The sequence below is a fragment of the Plectropomus leopardus genome, chromosome 12 (genome assembly GCF_008729295.1).
Source record: "Plectropomus leopardus isolate mb chromosome 12, YSFRI_Pleo_2.0, whole genome shotgun sequence".
NCBI lineage: Eukaryota > Metazoa > Chordata > Actinopteri > Perciformes > Serranidae > Plectropomus > Plectropomus leopardus.
The window spans coordinates 8,168,717-8,186,997 of record NC_056474.1 but is presented as its reverse complement, the minus strand read 5'-3'; the positions used below and the strand labels follow the sequence as shown (position 1 = coordinate 8,186,997).

Here is an 18,281-nt window from a genome sequence, read left to right as displayed (position 1 = left end):
GTATTTGAGTTATAAAAGTTGGAAAATTCCTGTACTTAACTAACTAAAATATGAGCTGTTAGCACCTCCTCCAAATATACATCTGTCATCTTAACTAATAAAAAAAAAATTAAATAACTGTTCATCGCTCTATGGGATAGAACTATCAAATGTTTCACAATAAAGCAAAGAATCAGTCAAAAAGGGCTAAAAGATGAATATGAATTTGTGTTCCAAAACTTTGTATATTCTTTTTTTCTGCCTCATTAGTCATTTCGCAAACCATCCGATTTATCTTGTGACCCTTCAAAGGGGCCCTTAGGTTAGGGAACAGGACTAAATTATCTCATCGTATATAAAGTAATAAAACTAACTCAATCAATGAACCATAAAATAATGTCATACATAATGATGTATCAGTCACAGGGTCTATTTTACAACAGAACAAGTTCTTTTATGTTTGAGAAAGTACAGTTTGTTCACAGTAGTTCTGTGCATTTACTTAAAAAGGACTACTAACCAGTGTCTTTTCACTTAATTGCAACAGAGTACTTTTATATTGTTGACTTTGTACTTTTACTCAAGTTATTAATCTTGATACTTCATCTGCCTCTGTGTATCACGAGGGATTTTCTTTTCTACATGTACTATTAGTTTTCTTGAGCACACTGGAGCTTAAGCACCAGCTTTTCTGTCAGTGGTCAACAACATGAACAGAGACTGGACAGGCGTTCGTTTTGGGGACTAGAGCTTTTACACTGGATACCTTTCGACCATAGTAACAACAGAGGAATTAAACTGTGGGGGCTATTTTCCAAATCTCCATAGTGACTGACAAAACCCTTGGAAAGTATCCAAGAATGGCCACTTTGTAAAGACCTCTCTCTCACTCTCTTTGTCTCCTGCTTTCTTTGTCTCTCTCAGCATGTGTGTGTTTCAGGGAGTGATTGGGTCAGGGACCAGAAGGGGAAACAGGGAAAGAATAACTTCCCAGCATTTTTTCTCGGTCATTAGCAAAAAATTAACATGTATAATCTGTCACATATACAGCATTTTCAAATGAATTATCCCTCACACAAAAAACACACTACTTTAAAAGACAATATCCTCCTGTCAGAAATATTTAAGCTATTCTGTAAGTATATGTCACTTACATATGCCTGACTGCATCAGTGGGCATCACCAGACCAACCGACAGCTGCAGATGACACTCTCCCTCCCCTCTGTTCACTCACCTGCCTCACGATGGGTGAATAAGTGTGAGGCAAACCTTTCAAATGTGGAGAGAAGAAAGAATACACTATAATATCCTTATCGTAACAATTGTGTTCGCAAATTCAAGATAACAGTGAAGTAAATCATCTTTTTTTGACATCTGATCATTTATAGAGATTTGAGAGAAACCGCATGTAAGTCGGGGCTGGGCTGGAGTTGGGACTTTGGCACTGTGCTGTAGCCTACTTTGGTTCCAAGAATAAACTTAATATCGTAAGCCTAAGGCTCATTCAGAATTCACATGCTTCCCTTTGTTAATAACCTTATGAAAGTCAAATGTCACGGCAGGACAGAGACGCTTCTAGGCAGCAGTTGTAAATGGGTTCATTTTCACCAGTTCACAATTTCATTTCACCCCAACATTAATTTCTAAGATACAGGAGATTGCTGTTGCGATTTTTTTTGTGTTAAGTGAAATAAAGTTGGGGTTTTTTTTAGATATTTTTGGGGGGCGTTTCTTGCCTTTAATCAATAGGACAGCACAAGTGTGAAATGGGGAGAGAGAGAGGGAATGACATGCAGCAAAGGGCCAAGGCCGAGTCGAACCTGCTGCGGCAAGGACACAGCCTTTATACATGGGGCATCTGCTCTATCAACTGATCCACCAGATGCCCCAGATAAAGTCTTTTTAAAAATATAAAATAATGTAATGTGCTGACAAAATTGCTGTAACTGCATGCATGCACAGAAGCTATAAACACATAACTGGCCTTTAATAGTGAATCTTATGTTCAAGTAAATGATAGAGTCTCACAATAAAGTTTGTCATTCAAATATTTTGTCTGTGATGTCCTAATTAAGTTAATTTATTTACTGACGGACTTACTAATATAAAGACGCAATATTAACAATGGATTGACTGGTTGAATTCAGCGGTGAACGAAATCATTTAATCATCTTTTCTTTTTTTAAACTAAGTGAGGGCAATGGAACAAGCGGTGTACACAACACTGACATTTCATCCACATTTGAAGGTGATATTGCAAACTTTTTAGCAAATAGTTGCTTATTAGTAGATTGGCAGATACTGTGTCATGACTTTAATGGGAATGATCGTTTTTACATGTCATTTTCACTTTGAAAAATAGGAAAATGATGATGATGTGACTATTGCTGGCATCTACATGTCTACAAACATGATTTGATAACACATTTTACCTTTATCAAAAAAAAAACAACTGCAGCTCCTGTTATTTTAATATTGCATTTGACCATATAGCGATTTCAGTTGTATTTTGATCGTACAGCCCTACTAATATCAACACCCAGCTGATAAAGAGAAACGTTAGCATTCATTTGGCCTTATGTTCGTGTCCACTTGATGAATATCAGTCCAACATTAACTGTATTTTAGCTCTGTTTTTGACCTCGCACAACTCATGAGTAGCTCAGTGTGTTAACATAATCCGGGTCACTTACGTAACCATTAGCTTTTCTACAAGATGATTAGCTAGCTAACGAGCAATGTTTGAAAAACAGAGCGTTAGTTTAAAATCACTTACCGATGTTTTACTTGTGTTTCCACACTCCTCACGGACTATCCTAAACATATCAATGGAAAAAAATGCGGTCTGCGGCACGAGATAAAAGCTTTTTAAAACATTTGTAACCGTTGCAACTCTGTTACTATCCGGTCGGCCGCCATCTTTATTTGCATTGAGGAACACAGGTGCACGTTGGGAAACGGTTATAAAATGGTTTTTAAATTATTTTGCGATTTTTTTTCCAGATGGTTAAAAAACTTTTTGTTGATTCTGCAAAAATATTTTCATAGCAAGTTTTGTTTTTAACGACTTTATATTTTTTTAACATTACCTGTGATTTGCTGACTTGCGCATGCCCGCCGAAGTTTGCGTGCACCTCGCGGGAGTGCGCACAGTGTAAAGTGAAAACACCTTACCGACATTGTAGTGACTTGTACGGCAAAGTAGCCTAAAGTTCAAAAACTTAATGTGTTTTGTGTGGGGGTTCATGGTGATAAATGATCTGAAGTCTATAGTTTAGGAAGGTTTAAAGTCACATCAATGTTTTATTAGACTCAGTGGAAGTAACATATTTTTGTCTGAAACTTGCAGTTCCCTTGTTACATTTCTGAGGGCATATGTTCTGCTTTGCTGTGTTTTTAAGCATTTCAGACACTTTTACTGACTAGTTGAGCCAAAATGACCCAAATGACCCATGTGCTGACAACCCCATCTGATTCACACTACATCTCTATAAATAAAGTTACAATTGAGAAGCATTATTCAGCAGATGTATGCCTATAGTATTACCTGCAGGAATGTTGCATCACTCATGTCCTATGACAGAAGCCTGCGTGACAAACTTGGTGAGTTGCATTAGAGAGAAATTGTTTTAGTATGGCAACTATAAACACAATTTAAAAAATGAAACATGGTTTATTCAATATTGAATTAAAATTCTTAGAGCCAGAAACAACATTTTGTCAAAAGCTGCCTTATCATAAATTTAGAAATTTTGTTTTCACAGAAAAATTGGTTCTTAATTGACATACAGAAGTCCTTTGTTAAAGCCCTGAGGGTATCCACAGCTGTAAATTCTGCAGTAAACACTGAACATGCAGTGGACATTCGGGAATACCCAAACAAGCAGTAAAATCTGCTTTCCTTGGTAGAAAGTCTCTGACATACTGCAAAAAAAAAAAAAAAACACCAGTGGTACTGACAGGATAATAGATAATACAGTGAAGTCCAGTCTGGAGCATTGAATCAGTAACAAATAAAAGTTTTTCTTTTTCACTTATAGTGTAATATTCCCTATTTTGGGGTTTCACTCTGTGATGGATCGCCTCAGCCACCAAGACTGGTGTGTAAACGTATATTTCTGACTATATTCATACATAAATAAGAGGCACAACTCTCATCAATCACCACACGTTTGTAAGTCTGGTGAGGCTGCAGAAGAAGTTTTTGTTTTTGATCATCTGACAAAAAAAAAAAAAACAACAGAAAATTTCTATGACAAAAAATGACCATAGCCAAGAGTAATATCACATGAAGGACCAGCTTGTACAAAATAAATGTCCTGCTTTATAGTATGGGGCAGTATTGGCCACATCTTACACGCAGTGTGTCCAGGGAGTCTTGTGCTTGCAGTACACTCCCTCCTCCACTAGATGTCCTTCTTGGCCTTGTCACAGCTGAGGACTCCCCCTCAGGATGCACTTTTCTGTCCGGTAGTTTAAACTCAACTGATGCAAATGAAGACAGACTTCCATTTCTACTCGCCCAAGTTTTAGATGTATCAATCGTAGGTGACACCCTGAAGCCTCTCCCTTTGACACTGCTTGCATCTTTTGCACTTTTGACACTGGAGTCATCCAAAAAGGGGTCCGAATCACTTCCGTGTGGCATGTTGTAGTAGGTGCACTTCGGAGTTTGAGGCTTTGCCATCTCCTCAAGCTCTGACGAGGATATAGCTGCGAGGGGGTTGTGCTGAGTTTTGCAATGAGATGGGGAATCCTCGCTGGTGTTCTCCTGACCTGTGTCTAAAGATGTGCTGTCCAGCTGACTGTACATTCCCAGGGAGACTGGAGGGGATTTTCTGATGAGGTGGTTCTCCTTGAGGAGCCATCGACCTCGGTCGATCAAAACCCCATCAGTTAAGTCTTTTTCTTGAGAGAAAGAAATACACTGCGTGGCCTCCGTAGCAGGTTCAGTGTCTGCCTTTTGTGAGCTTGCAGCACTGAAATAAGACAGATCCTCCTTTGAGGCTTTAGTGCCTGAGTTAGAAGAGGAGAAACTCCCGCCACTTTTTAACTTTTGCACAACTTCTGTTTTAATTGCAGTTGACAGATTGGAGTTATCTTGCTTCACATTTGTCCTCCTTAAAGGGATATCAGTCTTCTGTCTGCAGAGTGGAGAAGACTCTTCACCGCTCTCTGAGACAATATCTACAGACTCTTGAGTTTTATATCCACCACTCTCTGAAGTTTCTGGCCTGTAGTCAGACAAATCAGAAGTGCTTGGGCTCGGGAGACGCTTTAAGCCATATGAATTATCCTTTCTTCTTTTTGGGATGACAATTTGTTTAGTCTGTGAAACTACAGCGTTATCTGGCTCTATCCTGATGTTCCCCTGAGTGTCGTATGAGAATTTAAGTGAAGAGGACTGCAGGGCAGAGTTAACAAAGTCAAGTAATTCCTGTGATATTTCCACTGGATGTGGAAGGTTTCTGCTTCCTCCCTCCTGATAATCATACTGATCCTCAGAGGGAGATTTGGTTGATGAGTCAGTGTCATGTTCTGCTACCTTTGTATCTGGGTCTTCGCTACTCTGCTGCTGCAAATACGAGGCCTCCTCTAGTGGGTTTTTACAATCTGTACTACCAGCAGTACTATCTGCATCTTCAGTAGCATTTACTTCCTCTGCCTCATTGTTTGATTCCTGCTCGTCTAACCCCTCATTACTGTCATTTTCTTCATCATCTTCCCCCACCGCTTTATCTAGCATTTGCTCTGATTTCATATTTTCTCCATTCTCCTCCACAGCTTCTTCCTCCTCTACTGATTCTTCATCAAGACTTTTCTCGCTCTCTTCACCCTCACGACACTTTTCTTCCTCTTCTACATTCTTTTCAATGTCTTCTCCCTCCTCTTCCTCATCCCCACTTTCTTCAATATTTAGTACCTCAAAATCTTCACCATCTTCCACCACCTCTTCTTCTCTCTCTTCCTCCTCGTCATTGTTTTCCTCACTTTCCACCTCTTCTTCCTCATCTTTTTCCTCAACATCTTCTTTATTTTCCTCAATAACCGCCTCCTCTACATCTTTCTCAGTGACCACATCTGCCTCTTCTTCCTCCTCCTCCATCTCTTCAATATTTTCAACCTTGCCCTCTGCATCTTCCTCCTCAATAACTTCCTTGACTTCCTCTTCCTCATTCTCCTCAACAAGCTCAATACCGTCCTCTGCTTCCTCAACATCTTCAGCATCTGCCTCTTCATCCTTCTCCTCCTCCTCTGCTTTTTCAGTCATATTTTCCACTTCTTCTCCTTCACCTTTCTCCTCAATAATCTCATCTGCTTCCTCCTCCTCCCCCTCCTCCCCCTCCTCCTCCACTTCTTCAATACTTTCTATTTTTCCTTTCCTTTGTCTGTGGCCCCATTAACTTCTTCTGCTTCGTCGTCCTCCCCCTCTCCTCCTACATCTTCAACACTTCCTACTTCCTCTCCTTCATCTTTCTCCACAATAACCTCATCTGTCTCCTCTTCTTCCTCCTCCTCCTCCACTTCTTCAATATTTTCTACTTCCTCTTCTGCATTTTCCTCCACAATAACCTCATCTGCCTCTGCTTCTTCTTCCTCCTCCTCCACTTCTTCAATATTTTCTACTTCCTCTTCTGCATTTTCCCCCCCAAAAATCTCATCTCTCTCTTCTTCGTCGTCCTCCACTTTTTCAATATTTTCTACTTCCTCTTCTGCGTTTTCCTCCCCAATAACCTCATCTGCCTCTGCTTCTTCTCCTCCTCCACTTCTTCAACACTTCCTACTTCCTCTCCTTCATCTTTCTCCACAATAAACCTCATCTGTCTCCTCTTCTTCCTCCTCCTCTTCCACTTCTTCAATATTTTCTACTTCCTCTTCTGCATTTTCCTCCCCAATAACCTCATCTGCCTCTGCTTCTTCCTCCTCCTCCTCTTCTTCAATATTTTCTACTTCCTCTTCTGCATTTTCCTCCCCAAAAACCTCATCTCTCTCTTCTTCGTCCTCCACTTTTTCAATATTTTCTACTTCCTCTTCTGCGTTTTCCTCCCCAATAACCTCATCTGCCTCTGCTTCTTCCTCCTCCTCCACTTCTTCAATATTTTCTACTTCCCCTTCTGCATTTTCCTCCCCAATAACCTCATCTGCCTCTGCTTCTTCTTCCTCCTCCTTCTTCAATATTTTCTACTTCCCCTTCTGCATTTTCCTCCCCAATAACCTCATCTGCCTCTTCTTCTTCCTCCTCCTCCACTTCTTCAATATTTTCTACTTCCTCTTCTTCATTTTCCTCCCCAATAACCTCATCTTCTCCTTCGTCCTTCTCTTCCTCCACTTCTTCAGTTATATTTTTTACTTCCTCTCCTTCATCTTTCTTCCCTATGACCTCATCTCCTCCTTCTTTCTCCTCTTCCTCAAATTCTTCAATACTTCCTACTTCCCCTCCGTCATCTTTCTTGCCAGTAACCTCATCTACTTCTTCCTTTTCCTCCACCTCTTCAATATTAATAACTCCTACTTCTCCTTCATCTGCCTCCTCTTTAATCTCTTCCACTTGTCTCTCCTCAGTTCTCAATTCCACCCCCTTTTCTTCCTCCCCTTCCTCTTCCTCCTCTGTCTCCTCAGCAACCTTCCTCTGATCTGTCTCTTTAACACTATCATCCTGTCTTGCTTCTTGAACTTCTAATTTCTCTCCCTCTTCCTCTTCATCCACTGTCATCTCTTCCTCCATCTCTTCCCTTACTTCCTGAACAGATTCCTCCTCTACACTTCCTTTTTCTGAATTCTCCTGCCTCTTTACATCCACCTCTGTCACTGCCCCCTCTTCCGCCTCCTCATCCCTTTCCCTTTCAGTCTCTTCATCACCACCACCACTATCATCAGTCTCTTTTGTTTCCCCATCTTCTCTGTCATTCACTTCCTCTCTTTCCTCCTCTACTTGTTTCTCTTGCTCCTTTTGTGCATTTTCTTTGTCTGATAAGGGCTCGTCTTTTTCTGTTTGTGATTTTTCTAATTCTTTTTCAGCTTCTTGCTCTGATTCATTTGATACCTTGGCCTGTATTGTCTTTAAGTTATCTATCTCTGCATCATTAGTAGTGATATCCTCAGCCATAGAGGTAATATCAGGCTCCGGTGAGGGTTTTGTTTCATTGTTGAATTCTTCAACAAATTTTTCCAAATCTTCCTCTGAGTCTGACTGATTTTTTTCAGTTTCTACAAAAGTGCTTTCCTCTACTGGGTAAAAACTTCTAGCTTGATGGATCGTTGAAGCAATCTCTGCTCTGAGGTCTTGCGGCATATTCAGCTCATCCATCAGCTCGTCAATGTCCTCGAATGCATCACCCCCTTCGGAGAAAACATCCAGGGCAAATTCTGTTTCTGAAACTTTCGGGGACAGCGGTTCACTTTCAAGCCTCTCTCTCATAATCTGGAAATCCTTCCAGCGTTCTCTCAACTGAGAAGACGCTCGGCTCTGTAGATCCGTCAGACTTGCCCTCAGCTCGTCTTCATCCTCGATGGCAGAAATTTTCTGCAGGGATTCCAACATCAGCATAGCCTCGGAGGAGCTTCTTGATGGGCTACCGAGTTCAGACAGAGACCCGGTTAGGTTATCTCGCAGAGTCATCACTGATAAGAACGACATGAAGGCCTTACATGACGAGCCAAACACTGTCGCCACTTGTGCTGAGAAATCAGGAAGGCTGTTGGACTTTTCGAGGTTGGATGTTGTGTTGGTTTCAGTCGCACTTCTGATGCAGTGAATCGATGAACAAAGTTCTCGCAGGACAGGTTTTATTTTTGCTCTTGATTCCAAAACTCTGGATGCAGAAGAGGATGATACATTGTCAGTTGGACCGATGGCCTCTGCAGATTTGTGTGACCTAAGCCTATTCTCCTGGTGCACAGGATCGACTCTGACACTCGGCATTGAAACACATAAACCCCTCATATATTGGTCATTGTGCTGCAGAGCTGTCGGTTCGTAACAATGAGGTACTGACAGACAAGAGGTTGATTTCTTGACACCATCAGCAGGTGATGGGTTACTCTCATCTAGATGAGTCTGGCATTCAGTCTGTTCATCAGATTCAGAATCACAGCCGATCTGAAACACAACTTTTGTCTGAGGCTCTGGTTCATCCATGATGGCCTCCTCAGCATATGGCACTGGGTCTGGGTAGACTTTCTCCAACCAGCTCTCAACATACTGGTGGACGTCAGAGGGAGAAGGATTGAGAGAAGGCATCGAAAAACTCTCATTCAACTCTAAAGACTTTTTAGGTGACGGTGTCCTGTTTTCAGTCATGGATTTGGGCTTGCTATTTGTCTTTTTGCCTTGCAAATGTGATTTCTTGGGCTGTAAAATGTCTGACATGTTCTTCTTCATTTGAGGTCTCACAGTTGGGGTATTTACATTATGGCCATTATCTCTAGCTGCTGGTTTACTCATGCTTTGTCTCTTAGGTGGAGTTCTTCTCACATTTTCAGTGTTAACTAATAAGGCTTGCTCTAACTTGGCAGTCCTTTCATCCTTACTCACTTTCTTAATTTGAGGCTTTTCTGCTCCTCTACTCTTTCGACCACCATTAGCACTTTCTGATGAACTTAAAGTCTTTTTTCCAACACTGGCATTGCTGCTGAGCTTGTCTGTAGATGAATGTTTGCTATTTTTTGAGGGGGTAACTATACTTTCCTTTTGCTTTTTATCTGAGCTGCTTGTTGACGTTGAACCCTTCTGACTCCGTGCAGGTTTAATCGTCTTTTTCTTCGTCTCACTTTCAGAAGTTTTGGGTGTTCGGGAGCTTGTCGGAATAATATCATGTGTTGGAGTTATCGGCTCCGATGACAATGACAACATTTCCTCTTTCTGTCTTTGTAGTGAGTCAGCAGTGGGTGGCTGCCGGCTAAAATCTATATCACAGTCATTGCTGGATGAACAACACTGTGAGTCAATGGACGGTTTGCTTTCTGGTGCCGGAGTGGAACCAGTCAAGGCTGCACCCTCTGCACTGTATTCTTCATTTGCATAATAGTTGTCATAGCAGCCTTGGCTCTCATATATATGCATTACAGTCTCTGTAACCTCCATTCCATTATTCTGTATCTGAAGGACCTCAGCTACTCCTGACGACCTAATGGATGAGTGGGAGCCTTTGTTGCTCGTCCCGGCCGATGCTGTTTTCCGGGGCTTTGGGATTGGCCTGTTGCTGCTGCTACTCTGTCTGATAACGCAGTACCCCTCAGTTGTCTCACCATCAGTTGTCTTCTCCATGTAGGAATAATGTCCCAGGGTGCTCTCCTGAACTCCTGACTCTGTCACCAACTTCACACTTTCAATAGACGCCTTCTTCATAACGTGCCGTGGACCTGGCGTAGGAGTGCGTTTGAAACCAGTTTTTGCTTTCCCCAAGGCCATAGATGAACGGTCCTCATATGCTTGCTCTTTGTTAAAGCCAACACACTTTCCAGCTCCAGTGGGATGGTTCTCCTCTTTCGTTTCACTTTCACTGATGCTAGAGGAGTCTTTGGCAATGGCATTGTTTGAGTCAGGTGAGCTGTTCCCTGACTCAGAAATCGAGGCACAAAGTGTCCCCTTGCTAAGGCTGGAGCGGCTGAGCGTGGTGGTCCAGTGGAGCATCTCCTCCTCTTTTATGGTCAGACGAACTTTCATCTCCACTGTCATGCTGCCGTCTTGATTGATACGGAAAGACTTTTCAATGTCATCGTCGTGAGGTACAATGCAAGACTGATGCTCGTTATTTACCCTCCCACTTCCACGAGGCTCCACAGATGAGTGATGATGGTTGACTTCAGTTTCAAACGATCCATTGTGATGATGTGGGTGTCCGTTCATGCTCCCATTTCTGGACTTGTTTATCTGGTTGACAATATATCTCTCCGATGATAAGGAAAAATTCCTTGAGCCTCTTCCGCTTGACAAAGATTTGTTGTTCTCTTTAGTTGGAGCAGTTTGATGAAAGAGAGGGGGGAGACAAAGACAAACACCTTAGAAAATATTTTAGGGCATTTTTAAACATCATTGAGTATTCATACTGGTTTTAAAAGTGTATTTAAAAGAATAGTTAAATAAAAGCACAACTAGTAATTTTTTAAACATTGTTTAAAAAATACCAACTTAATCCATAATGTCATACTCATCACCAGCTGTCTCAAAATTGACTCAGTAAGATAAAAGCTACTGAAAGTCCCAATAAGGCTTTGGTTTAAGGCATTAAAAGTCTAAAAACAATATAGGCGTTTATAAAGTAAAAATGTTTAACTGTTTTCATTCTTTCTTTGTGTTCTTTGCATTTTTCAATCAGTTACTATGCTGCTCTAGATAATAAGACGACCACAAGATATTTTGCTAGACTCACATGTCAGTTTACAGTTCTGACAACAACTTACGAGTTCTGTGCTGTAACATAGATTGTTCCACAGTCTCCATGTACATCACTTGTGCCATCTGGCCCGTTCCTTGAAAATTGTAGTTCGCTAATCTGAATGGCTCGTTGCCCGCTGCCACAACAATGCCAGAGCACAGGATAAGTCCTGCAAGTCCATCAACCTGAAACAGGAGCACAAACAATCTTCAGTACACTGGGTACACTTCAACGTGGTTTCATACATGCACTCACTCAGAGTTGAGGAGTTTTAAACTACATGTAATTAAACTAGTAGTTTAACTACATTTTGCAGTAGCTTGCTAGTACTTAAGTACTTACTTAGTACTTAAACTACTAAAGTTATACTGACATGGGATAAAGTAGGTACTTTTTCAATAAATTCAGTTGAGTGGCTTTTTTTTGCTGGTATGTGACTTTTGGCATATATTGTTACAATTTTGGAGCACATGTACATTGTCAGTTTAATAATTTTTTACAAAGTAGTATGAACTACTTTTTCTTTACTTAACCAAACTAGACTTCTCTCGCAGGTCACTTTGTTGTAGTTTACTGTATTCCAGTATGAAGCACTTCGTAGCTTGCAAAGCAAAGTAGCCTCCTCCCAAACTGCACTTTTTGCACTTCTGGACACATTTAAACTGAAAGCAGATGTTCAGTTTGCATCATTTAATGGTTCTCAACAGTCATGACCTTTAAGAGGAAGTCTGTTCTTGTTCGCGTTGAAAACAGATTACAGAGTGATAAATCACTGGGGAGGGTGGAGATGTGGATGGCACCTCCTAGCACTTCTTGGAATACTTATAATCTGTAAAGTAACAAGGTAAAAGCCTTGATTTCTAATTTCTGCAATATAAATAACAACGAAAATTAGCCCATAATACTTGTTTTTTTCTTGTTGTTGAACCATTTTGTGTACATGAATATAGCATCATCCACTATTTCTTTGATGTATTTTTGGTTCAAACTTTAGCTTAAATCAAAACCTACTTCAATAAATGCTCCGCTAGACGAACAATAATCCCTCAACAAAAGTCATTTGTCATTTCCATTGATTGTTTCTTAATGGCTTCCACCTTTTGATGCTTTTTAAGACTTAGAGAACAGAAGCGAAAGCTCTGGGACGGGTGACTAAATGGACCTGACATACTGTCAAACTAATTGACATGTTTTTGTGACTGTCTGTCTACAGATATTCTTCAGCATTACAGATAGACTATCCTATTTGTTTAACCCAGACATGCCTGTCCTTAGTAAAGGCTTAAGTATCCTTAGATAGAAAGTTTGTTCAAGGTAAAGAACAGAGACGCTGTGAATTTACACGGCATGTGTTGCTGATTGAAAAGTTACAAAAACATTGTTTTTTGAGTATGTTCTCTTTATCAAAATCCATCATGTTTCTCTTCCTGTGAAATGCAAGAATATTTGTGATCACTCAATATGAACTTGGGGGTGATTCCAAAATTATAGAGGAAACTTATAGTGATCACAGTTACAGTGATCAGCCGCTTCATATTCATGGAGCATTTGCAACCAACTAAACTTCACCCAGAGGTACATCAAATCAGTGAAACTAAAAAAACACTAACCTCTGTTTCACTGTGACTTCAAATAAATACATTTTGGGAGTTACAGGTGAGAATGCCATTGATGCCTATCAGTTCATCATGAAGCTGGAGCCAGCAGCCATTTAGCTCTGCATAAAGACTGAAAACAAGGAAAAAGAGGTCGTCTGGCTCTGTCTAACAGTAACCAAATCTGCATCTTAGATATTGGATACTGTTATATTGTGATATGGAATAAATGGCGTTTTTTCTTGATTTTAAGGGTTGCATTACATTAAAGTGATGTACTTTTCTCAACTAATCAGACAGTCCTACTTGTTTTGATACTTGCCTTTACCAACTTAGTCATTATATCTACATTGATCATTGAGTATTGATAGAAAAAGGAATTTTGTTAATATTTTTTCAAAGTATCAATGGCCATTCCTACAATATTGTTACATCAAAGAGGGAATTTGGTTATAAAAAAGTGAAAATAAGCTGCACCCAACAAAAGAAACTTCTCATAACATTTTCAGGAGTTGCCTTAAATCAGCACTGATAAACAATCATTCTCCATTTTCAGTTTGCTAAATACTCACTCTTCTGCCATCTGTAGTGTAGAGTTTCAACACTGGGAACTGCAGGATCTGGGAGAGGTAATCCAGTAAAGCATCAAACGTTGGTGCTGTTCTTCTCTGCACCACGATTGTGCGTTTAACATTGGGATCCCTGTTCTTTATGACCACCAGCCTCTTTGGGGTCCGAACTGCCACCCTGTCTGTGACCTTTGCCGGCCTGTTGGTGTTGACATCATTCCTTCTGCCAAATTGACCAAACTGGGACACTAGTCGTCTCCGCCGCCCTACGCTTTGAGGTCTAGTGGTATTCCATGGTACCTGCCGCCGGTTCACTTCATCCAGGTTTAACGGCTTCACCCGTTTCTGATCTGAACACACGTACGATCCCCCATCGTGTAAGTCATCTAAAGCCTTGACCAGGTGGGTCCCGCGAGGTGTGGTGACAGTCCTCACTCCAAACGGGAGAGGCACTTTCTTGGACAGAGTGTCCAGCAGAGCGTCAAATGTCTTGAAGGTGCGGGCATTGATGACCATGCGATGCCCGCTGAATTTATAGTCACCGCTCTTGTAGAAACATACTCTTTTAGAAGCCGAGGGATCAGAGATTGGCTGTAGGGGTCGAGGGGGTAACGTGTGTCCACTGCCAGAGGACAGCTCCTGAGCAGGTGGCTCCTGGACAGGTGTGTTGCTCATGTTGAGTGGTGCTGGCTTCAAAGAAAGCAGAGAGAGGAAAAAAATATGATGATTTGTTACTGCAGTTACATTCCAAATGACCTATGGCTAAGCCCTGTCCTCGGGCACCATGAGTAAATCACATTTCATGCAGCTACACAATGCACTCAGACATCCTGCTCATAGATCTCCATAGAAAAGTATTTCCTGTTTGTTTATTTAACTTCATGCATTTATAACTTTAAAAAGCTGTCAAACGATGTGCATGGGGTAAACCGGGTAAACAGATATATTTCTATCATATTTTGGTCACATTTTTGTTTTTGTTTTTTAAATCAGTGTAACTTAGCATTTCTCCTCTTTCCAAGATAATCCATCTACCTGACAGGTGTGGCATATCAAGATGCTGATTAAACAGCATCATTGCTACCCAGGTGTGCCTTGGGCTGGTCACAATAAAAGTGACAGTGAAAATGTGCAGTTTGATCACACACACACACAAAAAAAAAAGCCACAGATGTCTCCAGTCTTGAGGGAGACAGCTCTGGTGGACATTCCTATGGTCAGCATGCTAATGACATGCTCCCTCACAGCCTGGGACATCTTTGTTTTTGTGTCGTGTGATCAAACTGCACATTTTAGAGTGGTCTTTTATTGTGACCATCGCAAGACACACCTGTGATGTAATGATGCTGTTTAATCTTGATATCTCACAACTGTGAGGCAGAGTTGCTTTAAAATTTTCATAAATTATCTGCCTGTTTTAAACCTTTTGTACTTTGCTGCTCTAACTCATCTTTTCCAAGAGGCAAATCCAGTCACAGTGGCCCTATGCAGATCAGGTGTGCAGAGGTATTTCAAGGATTTAAGGACATTTGGGGCTTAGCTAAGTCCTCTGATAGGGGGGTCCATGGGATCCTCCCCAGGAACCTTTAATTTCATAAACAAGCTCCATTTTCTTCCCTTTATAAATCATGCTGAGGCTCAGCGCCAAAATATCTCTGACATGCTTGTGACATTTGAACGTTCTTAGAAACATCTGGTGCTGCCCTGACCATCCCAAGAGTTAAAACACAACATGGTGAAGCAGTGTTTTGTTATCATGCAGCACAAACCTGGAATAACCTCCAAAATGATGTTAGACGAGACCCGACTATGACCACTTTTAAGTCAAAGCTTTTTTTACACCGCCTACTCCACCCACTAATGACTTAGTTTTAAACTGGATTTTATATAATTTTTATTTTAATTTAATTTTTTTTTAATCATTTAGTAATTAATTTCACCTTTTATCTATTTACTCTCTTATTGTAAATATGTGTCCTTTATTATGTTTTATGTTTTATTGCTCTGTAAAGCACTTTGAATTGCCCAGTTGTATAAAATGTGCTATACAAATAAAGTTGCCTTAACTTGCGTTTTTTTGTGCACTCTGGCCTCTTATCTAGAAGGGCAAAAAACCCAAAATAAAATAAATAAGTGGAAATCAATTTATTTTCATTGCGATTTAAAAAACCAGGGCAAAAGTATCACTGCCCTGCAGTCATGCACTGAGTAAATAAAACCATGTTTGAGGTAGTCCAGCTGGTCATAACTCCAGTTCTCTCTGGTCTGATGAAGCTACACTAATTTAATAAAAAATTAATAATAAACTAAATCAATCAAAAATGACATTGCTTTTAGTGGACCCTCAGTTTTTCATAAAGAAGTAAAGTTTTTTTGTGAGCAGCCCTGAGGCTAAAAGGGGTCACCTAGTTTTTGCTCCCATATGTTTCTACACATAATAAGTTTAGAGTGAACTCTAAACAATTATTCTATAATTCCTCAGAGGAAGTCGAGTGTCCTCGTGGTCCTATGGTGATCTCGGACATCAGGTTGACTAAAATGTCAACCTGAACAGTGGCCAGAGCTGATGACTGTCTTGTAAAATGTTTCCATCATCTAAAGAGTAAAGATGAAGAAGTCACATAAGCACTTAAATTACACTTAATGCTGTATTCAGCAAAGTTTAGTGTGTTGTTTGGGAATAACGTGAACTACAGTCATACAAAAAGCAGCTGTACGTCATGAAACTTTCACTGAAGAAACGCCACCATGGTCAGTGTAAAGATATACAGTGTGTTGTAAATTAAATGACTTAATGTCTTTTTCTTAAACACAAACAGGATACTGTCTTCCTAGTTTTTCACCTATCATTATCTTTTGATGGGTGCTGTTATAGTTGCATAATATCAGTAGGCCTTAAATTAGCACAGTAGAACAGAGCATACCTGTAATTAGTAAAGTAAGAGAGTGAGATAAAACCTTGTATAAGAGTACAGTCTCTGTTGTTTAACCTGTTAAAAAGGTTTCGTGAGGTGTATAATATTACACACTAAAGCCACATAGTCTGGGGAACAATGTTTTAAAGCAAATTCTGCATCATTATTGTCAAAGTGATGACCCACATTGTTACTGTGAACACCACAAGTCCAGCGACATGTTGATACACACTTACACAAAGATTATTAGACAATAACACCCTCTAGAAAATAACCAACATTTAAACAAACATGACGACAGTAATATAGTGAACAAGACTTACTGTATATCTCACATTTCACCTTAATTGTAGCAGCCAAAACAACAGAAAGTGTTCATCCGTTATTCCTCCGAGCGCTGGTCAAAGCCTCTCAGCAGCGTTGGAGGGCTATTTTGGGACGTGCAACATCGTGGCCAATTTGCCTAATCTTTGCTCACAGTTAATCAGCATATCAAGATAACAAATGAAGAGAAGGCGGAGGAAGTGCAGTGCAGCAGACTGAACTTTTAGAAGTATGAGATTCAGTCATAAATGGATGGCATTATTATTGTTCAGAGAAAGTAGGACTTAAATTTTATCCGGCCAACTGATAGTTTTAAATCATGACTAATGCATCCTGTAAGTCTCTTTTTTTTCGATGTTAAAAGAAGTCTTCTCTCCATCATCTGCCATAAATTTTCACTTATCATTTTCGCTTAACCCTCTGAAGCCTGAGAAAATCTGCTTGATTTCTTAAAAAAAAACAAACATGGGAATGGGGAATTGGGTAGCAAAAGAAGAAATTACGCCCCCCCCCAAAAAAAACTAACAACAACAAACAAACAAGGCAAATAAGACTTGGAAAGAACATTTATAATAATTCTGTAATGTAATTTTAAATATGTAATCAGGATTTTTTTTATATTTTTTTAAATCTACTAATTTCTTGAAATTTATGGAACATTTCTCACTAAGTTGTTGATTGCCTTTTCCACCCCATGTTTTTAAAAGAAATCGCACCAATTTGCTTTGGGTTCAAAGGTTTGAATACTTGTAAAAGATGTCCGACAGTAGCACCTGAAAATGGATGCAGGTTTCAAACGGTTAAGCACAAAGTGAAAAAGTGACTGGATGAATGAGTGAACGTGCACTGTAAAAGGATCACTCAGGACCAGAATAAGTAAAGACACAAGGACAGGAACGTGGTGAAAGTTCATGAAGGTATCTCCAGGTAAAATAATATTAATAAATCTTGACCCCTGCAAACAGAAACCACAGATGGCTATAGGACTGTTTCTAAATTGCAAGCAGCCTGCATAATCAGATTTGAGAAGTCTTGGCCTAATAGGGATTAGGCTGAGGATTTTGCGCACTTGCTGACAGCATGAGGCAGAGTTAGGTCTTAAGAGAGCACTTTTACCTCACAGCAGGTATTACAAATCCACCATCAGATTTCAGAACACACATTGTATCAGTATTTCCACTAAATGATAACAAATGTGAGCATAATTCTGCAGCTTTGCTCCTAAACTTGGAATATACAGTATATCAAAACGTCTGTACCATGTTATGTAGACGTTTCTTTGGTGGGTAATGATTTAATTGCATCAGGAGGTGAGAGCTGTGTCACTATACTGCCATTACCAGACACTGTGCCAATTACTAAGCGCCCCTGGTGGAGTAAAAGTTGCTCATACCTCCCATGAGCATCTGCTTTGTCCTGGACGAAGGAGACTGGCTGGTGGGGGGATTGAAGGACGGACCTGTGGAGGTCAAACATAGGTCAATATAAGGAAAAGTTCCGTTACACCATACAGTTAAAGT

The 18,281-nt window shown here is 40.3% G+C and overlaps 1 protein-coding gene across 1 annotated transcript; it reads right to left on the bottom strand.

Moving 5' to 3' along the window:
* Positions 1 to 4,304: 4,304 nt before the first annotated feature.
* Positions 4,305 to 18,204, bottom strand: LOC121950963 (oxygen-regulated protein 1). Its single transcript, XM_042497109.1, has 5 exons — positions 18,155 to 18,204; positions 13,526 to 14,212; positions 11,384 to 11,543; positions 7,530 to 10,930; positions 4,305 to 6,329 (listed from the first exon to the last, which is right to left on the bottom strand). Exons 2-5 carry the CDS (start codon positions 14,195 to 14,197, stop codon positions 4,305 to 4,307), a joined length of 6,258 nt encoding a protein of 2,085 aa, XP_042353043.1. The 5' UTR covers positions 14,198 to 14,212; positions 18,155 to 18,204.
* Positions 18,205 to 18,281: the final 77 nt, after the last annotated feature.

Coding starts and splice junctions, on each gene's coding strand:
- LOC121950963 (XM_042497109.1), bottom strand. CDS start 14,197: ATGAGCAACACACCTGTCCAGGAGCCACCTGCTCAGGAGCTGTCCTCT. Junction 11,544..13,525: donor ACACTACAGATGGCAGAAGA/GTGAGTATTTAG, acceptor CTCCTGTTTCAG/GTTGATGGACTTGCAGGACT. Junction 10,931..11,383: donor TATGTTACAGCACAGAACTC/GTAAGTTGTTGT, acceptor CTCCAACTAAAG/AGAACAACAAATCTTTGTCA.